Source organism: Hylobates moloch, unplaced genomic scaffold (assembly GCF_009828535.3).
Source record: "Hylobates moloch isolate HMO894 unplaced genomic scaffold, HMol_V3 SCAFFOLD_52, whole genome shotgun sequence".
Taxonomy (NCBI): Eukaryota; Metazoa; Chordata; class Mammalia; order Primates; family Hylobatidae; genus Hylobates; species Hylobates moloch.
The window spans coordinates 588,887-606,430 of NW_026652327.1; the positions used below are offsets into that span (position 1 = coordinate 588,887).

General features: G+C 42.0%; 1 protein-coding gene and 1 pseudogene across 1 annotated transcript in view; one reads left to right on the plus strand and one right to left on the minus strand.

Annotated features, from left to right (window-relative positions):
• Positions 1–17,369, plus strand: part of LOC116463676 (oncoprotein-induced transcript 3 protein-like) — a 37,893-nt gene extending 20,524 nt beyond the window's left edge. The window contains exons 7-9 of the mRNA XM_032146884.1: positions 8,696–9,111; positions 15,001–15,100; positions 17,199–17,369. Coding sequence (XP_032002775.1) covers positions 8,696–9,111; positions 15,001–15,100; positions 17,199–17,369 — 687 coding nt within the window. The remainder of the gene's footprint in view (positions 1–8,695; positions 9,112–15,000; positions 15,101–17,198) is intronic.
• Positions 2,009–3,014, minus strand: LOC116463677 (nucleophosmin-like; annotated as a pseudogene).
• Positions 17,370–17,544: the final 175 nt, after the last annotated feature.

The window sequence follows — 17,544 nt, forward strand, 5'->3', positions numbered from 1 at the left end:
TGTGTGTGCTTCTGTTTAAAGATAACTTATTTAACATACATTATAGATTCATTAACATTGCACTCACGGCCAGCAGCACTCCAACTCATGTCTGGAGTTTATCAAACACATATTTTCCCACTTTCCCTGTAAGGATCTCATAGCCTCCTTGTGCTTAGGATCACTAGACAGCCCATCTGCACTGCATTTGGGGGTCCCTTTAAACAGCAAAATCACCCACAAAAGCACAAATATGCAAAAAACATGCCATTCTGTAGATCACAAAAAGCATCCTGGTTTACAATATGAGAGCTAAAACAAGAAGGCAGTGGTGCCTGTTGGACCTCAGCTGGGAATGTGCCACTGTGCACGTTCTGTGAATAACCTCAGAAGCATACTGAGCACTGATTTTGGGGTTATAAATAAATATTAGCTGCTAGGTGAATTCACACATACTAAATCTACAAATAATGGGCATCAACTGTACATGGTAAACCTGGGCGGCTTCATAGAAGAGATGAGTTTGAGTGAGGCATTGAAGGACGGGTAAATGAAGATGGGAATGATGAGTGAGGAGAGATGTCAGCCCCTAATGAGTTCTAGTCTCATCACACTCGTCCCTTCCTGACCACAGATCATTTCTTACTCTCATATACCATACTGTCTTTGAAGCTGAGTTTTATTTTTATTTTTAAGTTCAGGGGTACATGTTCAGCATGTGCGGGTTTGTTACATAGGTAAATGTGTGTCATGGAGGTTGGTTATACAGATTATTTCATCACCCAGGTATTAAGCCTACTACCCGTTAGTTATATTTCCTGCTTCTCTCCCCGCTCCTACCTTCCACTCTCTGACAGGCCCCAGTGTGTGCTGTTCCACACTATGTGTCAATGTGTTCTCATCATTTAGCTCCCACTTATAAGTGAGAACATGTGGTATTTGGTTTTCCATTCCTGTGTTAGTTGGCTAAGGATAATGGCCTCCAGCTCCATCCACATCCCTGCAAAGGACATGATCTCATTCTTTTTTTGTGGCTGCAAGTATTCCATGGTGTATACGTACCACATTTTCTTTACCCAGCCTATCATTGATGGGCATTTAGGTTGATTCCATGTCTTTGCTATTGTGAATAGTGCTGCAGTAAACATACACGTGCATTGCATGTGTCTTTATAATAGGACAATTTATAATGTTTTGGGTATATACCCAGTAATGGCATTGCTAGGTCAAAGGGTAGTTCTGTCTTCAGGTCTTTGAGGAATCACCACACGGTGTTCCACAATGGTTGAACTAATTTACACTCCCACCAACAGTGTAAAAACATTCCTTTCTCTCCACAACCTCACCAGCATGTTATTTTTTGACTTTTTAATAGTAGCCATTCTGACTGGTGTGAGATGATGTCTCATTGTGGTTTTGATTTGCATTTCTGTAATAATCAGTGATGTTGAGCTTTTTTTTCATATGCTTGTCGGCCACATGTATGTCTTCTTTTGAGAAGTGTCTGCTCATGTCCTTTTCCCACTTTTTAATGTTTTTTTCTTATAAATTTGTTTAAGTTTCTTGTAGATGCTGGATATTAGACCTTCATCAGAGAAAAAAATTTTTCTCCCGTTCTGTAGGTTGTCTGTTCACTCTGATGATAGCTTCTTTTGCTGTGCAGAAGCTCTTTAGTTTAATTAGATCCCCTTTGTCAATGTTTGCTTTTATTGCAGTTGCTTTTGGCATCTTCATCATGAAATCTTTGCTCGTGCCTGTGTCTCGAATGGTACTGCCTAGATTGTCTTCCAGGATTTTTATAGTTTTGGGTTTTACATTTAAGGTTTTTTTTTTTAACTCTATTAAAATACTGAGTTTTATTTCATGTGTATATTTTTGTCTCCCCACCATTTCCATGTCCAACCACCGCTACTACTGTGTCCTATCATAACATTTCATACATACTTAAACCCAAGCAAAGGGTGGAGTTCCATCTTTAAAAACTAAACAGGCATTTTGGACAACACATTCTTGGCAATGGAACCTGGACAACATTTATCAAACATGGTAGGGAAAGTTCTCACTCTGCATTATAAAAAGGACAGCCAGATATCAACTGTTACAGAAATGAAATAAGACGGAAAATTTTTAACAAATTGTTTAAACTATTTTCTTAAAGAGACTTCCTCCACTGCCAGAGATCTTGAATAGCCTCTTGGTCAGTCATCCGGAAGCAATTCTTCACATAATTGATGAACTTGGCTGCCACTTTGGGAAGAGAATCACCTTTTTCTATACTTGCTTGCATTTTTGCTTTAATGTCTTCTACAGAGCTAGGTCCTTTTGGTGTTTTAGGAGTTTTTTCCTGTTTTTTGAAGGATTCTTGTCCTTTTGATCTGGGTGTTGATGATGGTTTTGAGTCTTTTCCATTCTCATTTGACTTTTGTACATTTTGGCTGGAGTATCTTGTATAGATTTCTTCACTGGTGCTTTTTCTTCAGCTTCCTCATTATCTTCATCATTATCATCATCATCATCGCCATCATATTCATCATCATCATCATCATCATCTTCCTCAGCAGCAAGTTTTACTTTTTTCTGTGGAAACTTGCTACCACCCCCAGCGGCAGACCGCTTTTCAGATATACTTAAGAGTTTCACATCCTCCTCCTCTTCACCTTCTGACTCTGCATCTTCCTCCATAGCTACTAAGTGCTGTCCACTAATATGCACTGTCCCTGAACCACACTTCAACTGTAAGACCACTGGTGGTGTTATTTCAAAGCTCCCAAGGGAAACCGTTGGCTATACAGACATTTTCAAAGTTGCCAGTGTTACTTTAATTGGACTGCCTTCGTAATTCATTGCCTCTGCTTCAACAATGTGCAATTCATCCTTTGCACCAGCCCCTAAACTGACTGTTCTTAAAGATAACTGGTGCTCATTTTCATCATTATCCACCTTAAAGTGATAATCTTTGTCAGCCTTAATTTACAAATGAAAAGATAGTTCTGGGGCCTCAGGGGGCTCATGTCCATGTCCATCGAATCTTCCATCGGGTGGCGGCACGTCCTTAGGTGGGAGAGAAGGCAGACTGAGATAAACGACCACTGCTCAAGAGAACAGCTGCACAGGACAGAATCACACCAAGGTACATTTAAGTTTTTAACCCATGTTGAGTTAATTTTCATATATGGTGTAAGGAAGGGGTCCAGTTTCAATTTTCTGCATATGGTTAGCCAGATATCCCAGCACCGTTTTCTTATTGCTTGTTTTTGTCAGGTTTGTTGAAGATCAGAGAGTTGTAGGTGTGCAGTCTTATTTGTGGGTTCTCTTTTCTGTTCCATTGATCTGTGTCTGTTCTTGTACCAATACCATGCTGTTTTGGTTACTGTAGCCCTATAGCATAATTTGAAGTTGGGTAGCGTGATGCCTCCAGCTTTGTTCTTTTGCTTAGGATTGCCTTGGCTATTCAGGCTCTTTTTTGATTCAATATGAATTTTAAAATAGATTTTTCTGCAAAAAATATCAGTGGTATTTTAATGGGAAAGCAGTGAGTCTATTAATTGCTTTGGGCAGTATGGTCATTTTAATAATATTGATTCTTCCTATGTATTTCCATTTGTTTGTGTCATCTCTGCTTTCTTTAAACAGTGGTTTATAGTTCTCCTTTTAGAGATCTTTCACTTCCCTTGTCAGTTGTTTTCCTAGTTATTTTATTCTTTTCGTGGCAATTGCGAATGGGAGTTCATTTGTGATTTGGCTCTCGGCTTGACTGTTGTTTGTGTATAAGAATGCTGGCATTTTTGCACATTGATTTTGTATCCTGAGACTTTGCTGAAGTTGTTTATCAGCTTAAGAAGCTTTTGGGCTGAGATGATAGGGTTTTCTAGATATCGAATCATGTCATCTGCAAACAGGGATAGTTTGACTCCTCTCTTCCTATTTGAATGCCCTTTATTTCTTTCTCTTGCCTGATTGCTCTGGCCAGAACTTCCAACACTATGTTGAATAGGAGTGGTGAGAGAGTGCATCTTTGTCTTGTGCTTGTTTTGAAGGGGAATGCTTCCAGCTTTTGCCCATTCAGTATGATGTTGGCTATGGGTTTGTCATATATGGCTCTTATTATTTTGAAGTATATTCCTTCAACACCTAGTTTATTGAGCATTCTTAACATGAAAGGATGCCAAAATTTATTGAAACCCTTTTCTGCATCTGTTGAGATAATCATATGTTTTTTGCCTTTAGTTTTATTTATGTGATGAATCACATTTATTGATTTGCATATGTTGAACCAATCTTGCATCCTGGGGATGAAGCCTACTTGATCGTGGTGAATAAGATTTTTGATGTGCTGCTGGATTCAGTTTGCCAGTATTTTGTTGAGGATTTTTGCATCAATGTTCATCAAGGATATTGGCCTGAGGTTTCCTTTTTTTGTTGTGTCTCTGCCAGATTTTGGTTCAGGATGATGCTGGCCTCATAGAATGACTTAAGGAAGAGTCCCTCCCTTTCAATTTTTTGAAATAGTTTCAGTAGGAATGGTACCAACTCTTCTTTGTACAGGGGGTAGAATTCAGCTGTGAATCTGTCTGGTCCTGGGCTTTTTTTGGTTGTAGGCTATTACTGCCTCAATTTCAGAGCCTCATTATTGGTTTGTTCAGGGATTCACAGTCTTGGGAGGGTGTATGTGTCCAGGAATTTATCCATTTCTTCTAGGTTTTCTAGCTTATATGCATAGAGGCGTTTATAATATTCTCTGATGGTTGTTTGTATTTCTGTGGGGTCAGTGGTAATATCCCCCTTATCATTTCTGATTGTGTTTATTTGATTCTTCTCTCTTTTCTTCCTTATTAGTTTAGCTAGTGGTCTATCTATTTTATTAACTTTTTGGAAAAACCAGCTCCTAGATTTGTTGATCTTTTGAATGGTTTTTTTTTTGTCTCTGTCTCTTTCAGTTCACCTCTAATTTTGGTTATTTCTTGTCTTCTGCTAGCTTTGGGATTTGTTTGCTCTTGGTTCTCTAGTTCTTTTAGTTGTGATATCAGGTTACTAACTTGAAATCTTTCTAGCTTTTGATGTGGGCATTTAGTGCTATAAATTTCTTTCTTAACACTGCCTAAACTGTGCCCCTGAGATTCTGGTATGTTGTATCTTTGTTCTCATTAGTTTCAAAGAACTCCTTGATTTCTGCCTTAATTTCATTATTTACCCAAAAGTCATTCAGAAGCAGGTTATTACATTTCCATGTAATTGTATGGTTTTGAGTGAATTTCTTAGTTTTGAGTTCTAATTTGATTGTGCTGTGGTCTGAGGGACTTACGGTTTCAGTTCTTTTGCATTTGCTGAGGATTGTTTTACTTCCAATTATGGATCAATTTTAGAGTAAGTATCATGTGGTGATGAGAAGAATGTATATTCTATTGTTTTGGGGTAGAGAGTTCTGTAGATAATTATCAAGTCCAGTTGATCCAGAGCTGAGTTCAGGTCCTAAATATCTTTGTTAATTTCTGTCTTGATGATCTAATATTGTCAGTGGGGTGTTAAAGTCTCCCACTATTATTGTATGGGAATCTAAGTCCTTTGAAGGCCTCTAAAAAATTCCTTTATAAATCTGGGTGCCCCTGTGTTGGGTGCATATATATTTACAATAGTTAGCTCTTCTTGTTGAATTGAACCCTTTATCATTATGTGACATTCTTCTTTGTCTTCTTTGATCTTTGCTAGTTTAAAGTCTGTTTTGTTGAAAGCTGGGATTGCAACTCTTGCTTTTTCCTGTTTTCCATTTGCTTGATAAGTTCTCCTCAATCCCTTTACTTTGAGCCTATGTGTGTCTTTGCATGTGAGATGGGTCTCTTGAAGACAGCATACCCATGGGTCTTGACTCTATCCAGTTTGCCACTCTGTGTCTTTTAATTGGGGCATTTAGCCCATTTACATTTAAGGTTAGTATTGTTATGTGTGGATTTGATCCTGTCATTGTGTACTTCAGTATGTTTTTGTAGTGGCTGGTAGTGGTTTTACCTTTGCATATTTAGTGTTTCCTTCAGGAGCTCTAGTAAGGCAGGTGTGGTGGTAACAAATTCCCTCAGCATTTGCTTGTCTGAAAAGGATCTTATTTCTTCTTCACTTATGAAGCTTAGTTTGGCTGGATATGAAATTCTGGGTTGAAAATTATTTTCTTTTCTTTCTTTCTTTCTTTTTTTTTTTTTTTTAGACAGAGTCTTGCTCTGTCTCCCAGGCTGGAGTGCAGTGGCATGATCTCAGCACATGCAACCTCTGCCTCCCAGGTTCAAGCGATTCTCCTGCCTCAGCCTCCTGAGTAGTTGGGACTACAGGTGTGTGCCACCATGCCTGGCTAATTTTTATATTTTTAGTAGAGATGGGGTTTTTTCATGTTGGCCAGGCTGGTCTCGAACTCCTGACCTCAAGTGATCCACCTGCCTCAGCCTCCCAAAGTGCTGGGATTACAGGTGTGAGCCACTGTGCCTGGCCAGTTAAAATTCTTTTCTTTAAGAATGTTGAATATTGGCCCCCAGTCTCTCCTGGCCTGTAGGGTTTCTGCTGAAGGGTCCACTGTTAGTCTGATGGGCTTCCCTTGTAGGTGACTTAGCCTTTCTCTCTGGCTGCCCTTAACATGTTTTCTTTCATTTCAACTTTGGAGAATCTGAAGATTTTGTGTCTCAGGGATGATTTTCTTGTGGAGTATCTTACTAGGGTTCTCTGCATTTCCTGAATTTGAATGTTGGCCTGTCTAGCAAGGTTGGGGAAGTGCTCGTGGATATCTTGAAATATGTTTTCCAAATTGGTTTTATTCTCCCAGCTCTTTCAGGTACCCCAATCAGTTGTATATTCAGTCCCTTTACATAATCCCATATTTCTCGGAGGTTTTGTTCATTCCTTTTTATTCCTTTTTCTCTATTCTTGTCTGCCTGTCTTATGCTCTGAGATTCTTTCCTCTGCTTGATCAATTCAGCTTTTAATACTTGCAATTGCATTATGAAATTCTTGTATTGTGTTTTTTTAGCTCTATCAGGTTGGTTATGTTCTTCTCTATCTTGGCTATTTTCTTTGTCAGCTCCTACAATATTTCATCATGATTTTTAGCTTCCTTGCACTGAGTTAGAACATGCTCCTTTAGCTCAGCAAAGTTTGTTTTTATCCACATTCTGAGGTCTACTTCTGTTATTTCAGCCATGGCAGCTGCAGCCCCATTCCAAACCCTTGCTGGAGTGGTGATGTGGTCATTTGGAGGAGAGAGGGCACTCTAGCTTTTAGAGTTCTCTGTGTTCTTGCACTGATTCTTTCTCATCTTTGAGGGCTTATCTACCTTCAATCTTTGATGTTGCTGACCTTTGGATGGGGTTTTGGGGGTTTTGTTCTCCCACTTTTTTTTGAGACGGACTCTCGCTCTTGTCACCCAGGCTGGAGTGCAGTGGCGCAATCTCAGCTCACTGCAACCTTTGTCTCCTGCATTCAAGCAACTCTCCTGCCTCAGTCTCTTGAGTAGCTGGAATTACAGGCCCCTGCCGTGACACTTGGCTAATTTTTGTGTATTTTTTAGTAGAGACGGGGTTTCACCATGTTGGCCACTGGTCTCGAACTCCTGACTTCAGGTGATCCATATGACTTGGACTCCCAAAGTGCTAGGATTACAGGTGTGAGCCACCATGCCTGGCCTTTTTCCCTCCCTTTTAACAGTCTGGCCACTTTTCTGCAGGGCTGCTGTGGTTTGCTGGGCATCTGCTCCAGTCCCTAGTCACCTCAGATTTTCCAATACCTGGAGGTATCACCAGTGAAGGCTGTGAAACAGCTAAGATAGCAGCCTGCCCCTTCCTCTGAGGGCTCCATCCCTGCAGGGTACAGACCTGTTGCTAGCCTTAACATATCTGTAGATGGTGGTTGGAGACCCCAGTTGGGAGGTCTCACCCAGCCAGGAAGAAAAGGATCAGGGAACTGCTTAAAGAAGCAGTCTAGCCCTGCTTTCATAGAGCAACTGAACTGTGCTGAGGTACTATTTCCTTCACCACCCCCATCAGGTTGAGCTCTCCAAAGCCTGGAGGCTGAAACAGTTAAGTTGCTGAAACAGCAAAGATGGTGGCCTGCCCCTTCCTCTGGGAGCTCCATCCCAGTGGGGTACAGACCTGTTGCTGACCTGAACACACCTATAGGAGATGGCTGGATACCCCATTTGGGAGACCTCACTCAGCCAGGAGAAACAAGATTGAGGACCTGCTTAAAGAAGCAGTGTGGCCATGCTTTCCTAGAGTAGCTATGTCGTGCTGGGGTACTGCTTCCACTACCAGACAGTTTGGACACAGGCTGGAATGGCTGAGTTGTCCAAACAATTGTCCAAACAGCCTCCCACTCCCGCTTGGCACTCCATCCCAGGTAGAAATCAAAACTCTGTCTGCCAGAGAATATGGGCAGAGCTGATTGGAGGCCCCAGTTGGGAGGTTCCCCTCAGAGATAAGGAGCAGATCAGGGTCCCACTTAAAGAAGCAGTCTGGCTGTGTTTTGGTAGAGCTAAGACTCTTAACAGTCAGGATGGCTTGATAACAAGAGGAGGGCAGTGGGAAAAAAAAAAAAACAAAAACTTCATCCTTAGGCAACCAAATCTCTAATGTGTTTTGAGGTAGATGGAAGCTTGTAGAATGTTAAGGTGAGAGGAGAGGAAAAAAAAACTCTAGAAATAAACAGACAATCTCTTTCCGCTCCTCACCCTGGCCTGGCTCAGGTGGTGAATGACAAGATTGTGGCCAGCAACCTCGTGACAGGTCTACCCAAGCAGACCCCGGGGAGCAGCGGGGACTTCATTATCCGAACCAGCAAGCTGCTGATCCCGGTGACCTGCGAGTTTCCACGCCTGTACACCATTTCTGAAGGATACGTTCCCAACCTTCGAAACTCCCCACTGGAAATCATGAGCAGAAATCATGGGATCTTCCCATTCACTCTGGAGATCTTCAAGGACAACGAGTTTGAAGAGCCTTACCGGGAAGCTCTGCCCACCCTCAAGCTTCGTGACTCCCTCTACTTTGGCATTGAGCCCCTGGTGCACGTGAGCGGCTTGGAAAGCTTGGTGGAGAGCTGCTTCGCCACCCCCACCTCCAAGATCGACGAGGTCCTGAAATACTACCTCATCCAGGATGGGTAATGCTGCTGCGGGAATGGTCTCATCACCCCTAGTTCGCATCCAGCCTCTGAGTTCACAGCACACCCAGTCATTTACTAAAACTGCATGGCACCACTGTCAGCTCTTTATTAGTTCAGGAACCACTTATTGACATTTTGGAGGTAAAACTAGTGAGGGAAAGGAGAGTCAAAAATGGCTCCTAGGCTGGGCGCAGTGGTTCACTCCTGTAATCCCAGCACTTTGGGAGCCAAGGCGGGTGGATCACCTGAGGTCGGGAGTTCGAGACCAGCCTGGCCAACATGGTGAAACCCCGTATCTACTCAAAATACAAAAATTATCTAGGTGTGGTAGCAGGCACCTGTAATCCCAGCTGCTCAAGTGGCTGAGGCAGGAGAATCGCTTGAACCCGGGAGGTGGAGGTTGCAGTGAGCCAAGATCGCACCATTGCCCTCCAGCCTGGGTGACAAGAGTGAAACTCCTAAAATCTCAAACAAACAAACAAACAAGGCTCCAAGGGGTCTAGCCCAGGTGACTGACTAGATGCCATTAACCAAGATGAAAAGATATATATAGAAAAGCAGATTTGAAGTTAAAATACTGAATTTGGTCATTCAAAATGATATATTGAATAATTTAATTTTTTAGATACCTGCAGGATGCCTAGGAAGAGAAATTCAGTGGGCATTCAGTGGAAATGCGTTATCAGTTAGACTCAGGAACACAGTCAGGGCTAGAACTGAAGGACAGGGAATCACCTGATTTAGAGATGAAACTGTAGGATTGAGTAACCTGCTCGGAGATGGCAGAGCACGTGTGAAGGTGGAGGTGAGATCCCGTTCATATGGCTGAGAGTGCAGGGGACAAGAAGGCAGCAAACATAAATTCCTCTTTTAAGAAGTTTGGTAGTCAAAGACAGAGAAGAAATAGTTGGTAGATTTTAGAAGAAAGATATAGATATAGCAGTTTGGTTTTGCACTTGGTTTTTTTCAGGAGTGGAGGGCGGTGCAGGGTCTTGCTCTGTCACCCAGGCTGGAGTGCAGTGGTGCAAACACAGCTCACTGCAGCCTTGATCCTCAGGTTCAAGTGATCTTCCTGTCTCAGCCTCCCAAGTAGCCAGGACCATATGTGCACGACCATGCCCAGCTAATTCTTTTTTTTCTAGAGACGAGGTCTCACTTTGTTGCTCAGGCTGGTCCTGAACTCCTGGGCTCAAGTGATCCTCCTGCCTTGGCCTCCCAAAATTCTGGGATTGTAGGTGTGAGACACTATGTTTGGCCCCTGCACTTGTTTTATACAAAAGAGAGTTCCGTGGTATTTCCTAAGGATCCTTGGTGGGATCTGTAGGCGTCCTGAGGTACTGATGGAGACCTAGCCCTTTTCACAGCCATTGCCTACATTCCCAGGAAAATTACACTCAAACCCAAATTCATAGCAGTATCTCATGAGCTTTTTCCTTATTCTCCATGTCAGGTGGGACACAGTCTCAGGTAGGGTCAGGAACTGCAGCTTAACCAAAGGGAGAATGGTCCAGTACGAGCAGCTCAGCGCCCTCAGGGGCTTGCCCTCTGCCGGCTGGCCTGCAAGCTCTTGGACATTACTATGCTGCCTTTACTCCTCTTGTTTCTCACCAAAGCCAGCCTTCACCTGCTGCTATCAATCTCTTGCACAGTGATATTTCATCCCTTGATATACATAGGATCAATGAGATGCTTTTTAACAAATAGCAATGCCCCAACCCTGTCCTCTCTATGCCATTCCTATTGTCTTAATTCCTACCTTCATTATCTTTCACCTGGACAGCAAAGCAGCCTCTTAACACAGCCTCCAAAACCTCACCTTTCATATCTCAGCTCCACAGAGCCCCTGGGTGATCCATTCAAACAGAAAATATGATCTTGTCACATCCCTGCTGAAAACCTTTTAATGGTTCTTTATTAGCTTTGGTCAGTAAATCTGCTTCTCAGAAGGTGTGCTTCCAGCCTCAGATTCTTGTAGCCTCCTTAAGCTCATTTTCATAATATGGAAAGTTTGTCATCCTGAGCTACTCTGGACGGCCTGAAGCAGAGGGCATCTGCAGATATGTGGATTTCTTGCCATGCTAAGGTGATTTCTAAAAAACTTTAACATGAAAAGAAGAAGCAACATTTTGTATTTATTTGTTCAGGGACTAGATTTACTTTTTTTGCAGTGATAGATTTTTGTTCCTTTTTACTTTTTTAAAAAAATAACTTTAGCAGAGTACTATTCACATACAATAAATAGACATATTTAAAGCATGTAGTTTGACAAGTTCTGATGTGTATACCCATGAAGCCATCACGATAATCAAGATAATGAACACTTTTCTCACCGTAAGTTTTCCCCTACCCCTTATATTTAGTTTTTGAAAAAATAAGAATATAATCATAACTCACTGAGAAAAACATGTAACCTACAATCTTAGTAGAGCTTGTGAAACTTATTTATATATGTATTATTCAGTCTCTTGGTGAAGGACCATTTTATTTTATTTTATTTCCTTTTTGAGACAGAGTCTCACTCTGTAGCTCAGGCTGGAGTGCAGTGGCACAATCTCAGCTCCCCTGCAACCTCTGCCTCCCGGGTTCGATCAAGTCTCGTGCCTCAGCCTCCCAAGTAGCTGGGACCACAGGCATATACCACCACACTCAACTAATTTTTGTACTTTTAGTAGAGACGGGGTTTCACTGTGTTGGCCAGGCTGATCTTGAACTCCTGACCTCAAGTGATCCACCTGCCTCGGCCTCCCAAAGTGCTGGGATTACAAACGTGAGCCACCACGCCCAACCATATTTACTTTTATTTTAGACAGTTCTAAAAAGCTGCACTATTTATTTTGCCAGCCCTTAGCACATACAGAAGAGAAAAAATATATATGCTCTAGAAGAAAAAAGCATAGGCAAAAATGTGAAAACCACAGCAGTGTGGCCCTACTTTGTAAGCAGATAAATCATCCCGTCTGTGGTACTGTACAAGAATGATGTGTGCAAGATCCTCCAGCTCTTGGCATGGCTCATGGGCCCTTACCCTCTGACCTCAGCCCCCTCCAGTTTCTGCTCCTGCCAAAGGGAATTATTGACAATTCCCAAAATGTCACTCCTGAACACCCTTCTGACTTTGCGCATGCTGTTTCCTCTGCCTGATATCTTCTTCCCCACCTTTTCTTCCTGTCTGATCCTTACTGGTTCTCCGAGATTCATGGAGGGCTTACTTTCTCCATGAAGGCTTTCCTGGCACTTTCACCATTTGAACTAAAAATCCTTCTTCCTTTTTCTTCTTCCTCAATTCCTAGCATATAGTAAGGGTCATTAAATATTTGCCAAGTAAATAATTGAATGAGTCTTTATAATAATCATAATTTGGGGCTAGTCCACAAACCTAAAATAAACATAACTCACTTTACTTATATTTATTAATTGTTTGATTATTCATTTCTTTGATTTTTCATTGTCCTCGGCTTAAATTTAAATTAAGTTGGTTCTCCCTTGATAATTGAACACATCTGATTCACTTCCCTCTAATTTTGGTTGGCGTATGCTCTGAGAATACAAAATAATTCAACACAAGCCTAAGCAAAATATAGCTAGAAAGTTAATCACCAGAAAAAGAAACATACTAAATTCCAAAATCAAGCACTGAACAAGTTTTTGATAAGCCACTAGTTTTGATTCCATTATACCACTGTTTCTTTCAGTACATGAATTTGGTGCTCGGAGCTAGCATTGTCTAGTCACAGCAAACCCCAAATCAAGAGCCAACATTTGTCCTGGTTTCTGTTCTGCAATGTGTTACCTTGTAATAACCCCTTCTGCTTCATTTTTTCTTTTAAAGAAAAATAACAGTTATTTTGAGATAAAGATAAATTGAAAATGCTCAGACATTTAGATTAAAAGTACTATTTTAATATCAAGCCTTACTATTATCTTAAGATACTGGACTATAAGCTCCTTGACGTCAGAGACCATATTATTCATCTTTATGTCCTCTGCAGCAGCCAGCAGGGTGTCTTGCATAGATTAGGTATGCCATGGATATTTATTATAGAATATAATCAGAAGAGGGTATAAATGAATTTTACCTCAGGAAAATAAAAATGAGTAAATAAATACAAGAAATAACAGAAACCACATTATGTTTAGATCCCCTTCAGTTCAGTGGAATGAGGTGCTGGTAGTAACACTAGTCAAGATGCCTTATTTTAAAATAATTTTGTTGGATTTTTCAAGTGCACCAAAACAGCAGTTAGCAAGGAACTAGAAAGCAGTCTGGCTGGGCACTGTCATGGCTCATACCTGTAATCTCAGCACTTTGGGAGGCCGAGCTGGAAGGATCGCTTGAGTGGTCTTGAGTTCAAGACAAGCCTGGGCAACATAGTGAGATCCCATCTCTAAAAAAATGAAAAAATTAGCCGGGCATGGTGGCACACACCTATAATCCCACTGAGGGGCTGAGGCAGGAGAATTGCTTGAGTTTAGGAAGTTGAAGCTGCAGTGAGCTGTGATTGTGCCACTGCACTCCAGCCTGGGCAACAGTGAGACCCTGTCTCAAAACAAAACAAAAAAAAAGGAAGAAAAGAAAAGAAAAAATGGTCTGTGCGTGTGGAGCACAAGTACCCAGTTTAATCGGCTTTAATATCTGACCTCCACTTTTTTCCTGGCCCAGGAGACAGGAACTATTAGGTACCCACTAAAAGGCAACTATGTCCAGAAAAAAAAAAAAAAAAGTTCCTCTAGAATCTAGAATGGGGAAAATAATATGAGGGTGATTCTTGGCCTTTAAGAAGTTTCATGAATATCCAAAACTTTGGCCTCAGCTGGTGCAAACATCGCTCACTGCAGCCTCTGCCTCCCGGGTTCAAGCGATTATCATTGTGCCTCAGCCTCCTGAGTAGCTGGGATTACAGAGGCATACCACCACACTTGGCTTTTTTTTTTTTTTTGGAGACAAGGTCTTGGTATGTTGCCCAGGCTAATCTCGAACTCCGGGGCTCAAGCTATCCTGCCACTTCAGCTTCCCGAGTAGCTGGGACTACAGGCAGGCACCACAACGCCTGGCTAACTTTTTGTATTATTAATAGAGACGGGTTTTCACCATGTTGGCCAGGCTGGTCTCGAACTCCTGAGTTCAAGCAATCCTCCTGCCTCAGCCTCCCAGAGTGCTGGGATTACAGCCGTGAGCCACCTTGCCCAGCCAGGAGTGCTTCTTTTCCCCCAGCTAACCCTGAGGTGAACCTAGGTGTTTCACTTTAAGCAGTAGACCTGCGATTAAAACCCCAAAACCCTATCAAACTGCAATATAATATTAAATTTGGGAAAAGAGAAATTAAAACAATTTGGAGGTGCGTGACTTTTACCCAATAGAACCAGTTATTATCTAAGAAACTTGGATATTTATGTCACTTTGATGCATGCACTGCAGTTCCCTAACTTTTGTATCCCCTTCAGTAGTCAGTTGCTATTAGGTGTCCAATACATAGTTAATAAATTTTGTTAAAGAAAAGCCTTCTCAAATCAATACTAAGGTACATAGAGGCAGAATTCCTGCAATATATTGCAAATGGAAAGACAGCCTTACTAGCAAAAGGTATCTGAAATAAATGGTGTTGCTGTTGCCAACACTTAAATGCATTAACTTAACAGGAGGCCCTGGTGCCCAGTTTGTGGGTACAGTGAATGATAGATGGGGACAGATGCTATTAGTGAATAAGGCTAGGTCTGAAGAGGCCTTCACAGGGAAAAATTTAATTTTTCTTTCATTCCCAAAAAGCTTGAATACAGTCCAGTCTCCTCCACCCCTTTGGCTCTCCTTGGGCCAAAATGTTGGGCTAGATTGTTTTTCCACCTCTGTTGAAACAATCAAGTCTTACGTGCTATCTGCCCTACTTTCAGCTGCGTTTCAGATGACTCAGTAAAGCAGTACACATCCCGGGATCACCTAGCAAAGCACTTCCAGGTCCCAGTCTTCAAGTTTGTGGGCAAAGACCACAAGGTGAGTTGAACATCTTTAATTTATAACCCCTGAACCTGAGCCTTTTTTCTTTTTTTTTTTTTTTTTTTTTTTTTTTGGTGTCCCAATGTGTTGACATTCCAAGAGCCCACTGGTAGGATCTGCATGGGCTCAAGAGAAAAACAGAGAAACTGGCCATCGAGAAGCTTAACCCTTTCATGCATGTCACACCCGCCCTGCCTGCCAAAATAACTGTGCTGTTCCCCTCACACCACCTGCCAAATAACTGTGCTGTTCAAAGAAAATACTATAGGATCATAATTTAATTTAAAATCTTTGTGGGCAGCTATGGTTGAAAAGCCAGTGTGGTGATTGGTCAAATGGCAAGGGATATGGACAGGAAATACACAGAAAAGACAAATAGTGAAATGTTCACTGAAAATAGTACTTAAGTGCTGATGAAAACAATTATAAGACACCATTTTATACATATTAAATTTATGAAAATTATAAAATACAACACTTACAAGGTTATAGGGAGAAGTATACAGTGACAGTGTAAATTAGTACATTTTCTGGAACATTGTCTGATAATCTGTAATAATAATCATAAAATCATCATATTCTTTTATCTAAAAATTCCAATTCTGACAGTTTCTTAAAAACAAAACAAAACAGAGGCAGGAGGATTGCCTGAGGCCAGGAGTTTGAGACCAGCCTGGGCAACATAGCAAGACCTCTACTCTACAAAAAATTTTAAAATTAGCTGGGCATAGTGGCACACACCTGTAGTCCTAGCTTACTTAGGCAGCTGAGGCAGGTCACTTGAGCCCAGGAGTTCAAGGTTACGGTGAGCTATGATCAGGCCACTGCACTCCAGCATGGGTGAGAGAGTGAGACCCTGTCTCTTAAAATCAAACAAAAATTTTAAGCCAAAACAGACAAGGTGTGTTGGAAGTGTTTGTAGAGCATTATTATAAGGGGGTAAAAGAAAAAGCCCCAAACAAACAGGGCTAAGGGCCACAGTATATCAATTTAATGCAATATTAAGAGTTATTAAAATGATAAATATGGGAAAAGCAGACATAAAAACTGTTGTCATAACAATTTACAGGCATATTAAATATATTACATTTAAAAAACATGTATACTCATGGATAGAGGTTATAAAGGGCTATATAGAAAAGGTTGTAGCGAGATAAGCTGGAAGATTTTTTATCGTTGTTGTTAGAGTGTAGTTGTTGAAACATTTAAACAAAAGGAAGTTGAAGAGGCCAACATTCTTTTCCACAGTGCTTGTAAGTATATGCGTGTCCATTCCAGCTATACCATGGTTACAGAACAACTGCTAACAATGATGGCTGATCCTGATCGCCCTCAATCAGGCAGGAAGCTCAGGCAGTTACCTACAGAAAGGCGCTTGCAGGCCGGGTGCGGTGGCTCACGCCTGTAATCCCAGCACTTTGAGAGGCCGAGGCAGGCGGATCACGAGGTCAGGAGATCGAGACCATCTTGGCTAACACGGTGAAACCCCGTCTCTACTAAAAATACAAAAAAGTAGCCGGGCGCGGTGGCGGGCGCCTATAGTCCCAGCTAGTTGGGAGGCTGAGGCAGGAGAATGGCGTGAACCCGGGAGGCGGAGCTTGCAGTGAGCCGAGACTGCGCCACTGCACTCCAGCCTGGGTGACAGAGCGAGACTCCATCTCAAAAAAGAAAGAAAGAAAGAAAGGCACTTGCAGAAAACAATGGTTATCTGACGGCACAAGTGCATGGGAGCCAATGCTATCCCCAGACCTTGGTGTGAAGAAGGAAGATGCTCAAGTTAGTAGATGTTGCTTCACAAAGGTCTCTTCTGTTCCAGCTCCATGCAGGAGTTATGAATGTGGGTTTTTTAATTACCTATGTGACTTAAATGCAAACTTTGCCACATTTTTTATTAAATGTGTACATTTAGGCAAGTTCCTTAACCTCTCTGTTTCCTTATCTGTAAAATGGGGATGATAAACTACTTGTGGATGTCCTTGTTAAGATTACATGAGTTAATGTTTGGGAACATTTAGTATTGTGTCTGCCTCCTTGTAAGTGCCCCACAAGTGGCCGCAGTTATTGTTTTTATTAACAATCGTGATCATCTCTTCAGGAAGTGTTTCTGCACTGCCGGGTTCTTGTCTGTGGAGTGTTGGACGAGCGTTCTCGCTGTGCCCAGGGTTGCCACCGGCGAATGCGTCGTGGGGCAGGAGGAGAGGACTCAGCCGGTCTACAGAGCCAGACACTAACAGGCGGCCCGATCCGCATAGACTGGGAGGACTAGTTCGTAGCCACACCTCGAGTCCCTGCGTTGGGCGGCTCTGCTCTTTGGAGCTTCTCCCCCGACCGCCCTCTAAGAACATCCGCCAACACCGAGGTTCAGACTTCACACTGTGAGTTCAGACTCCCAGCACCAACTCACTCTGATTCTGGTCCATTCCGTGGGCACAGGTCACAGC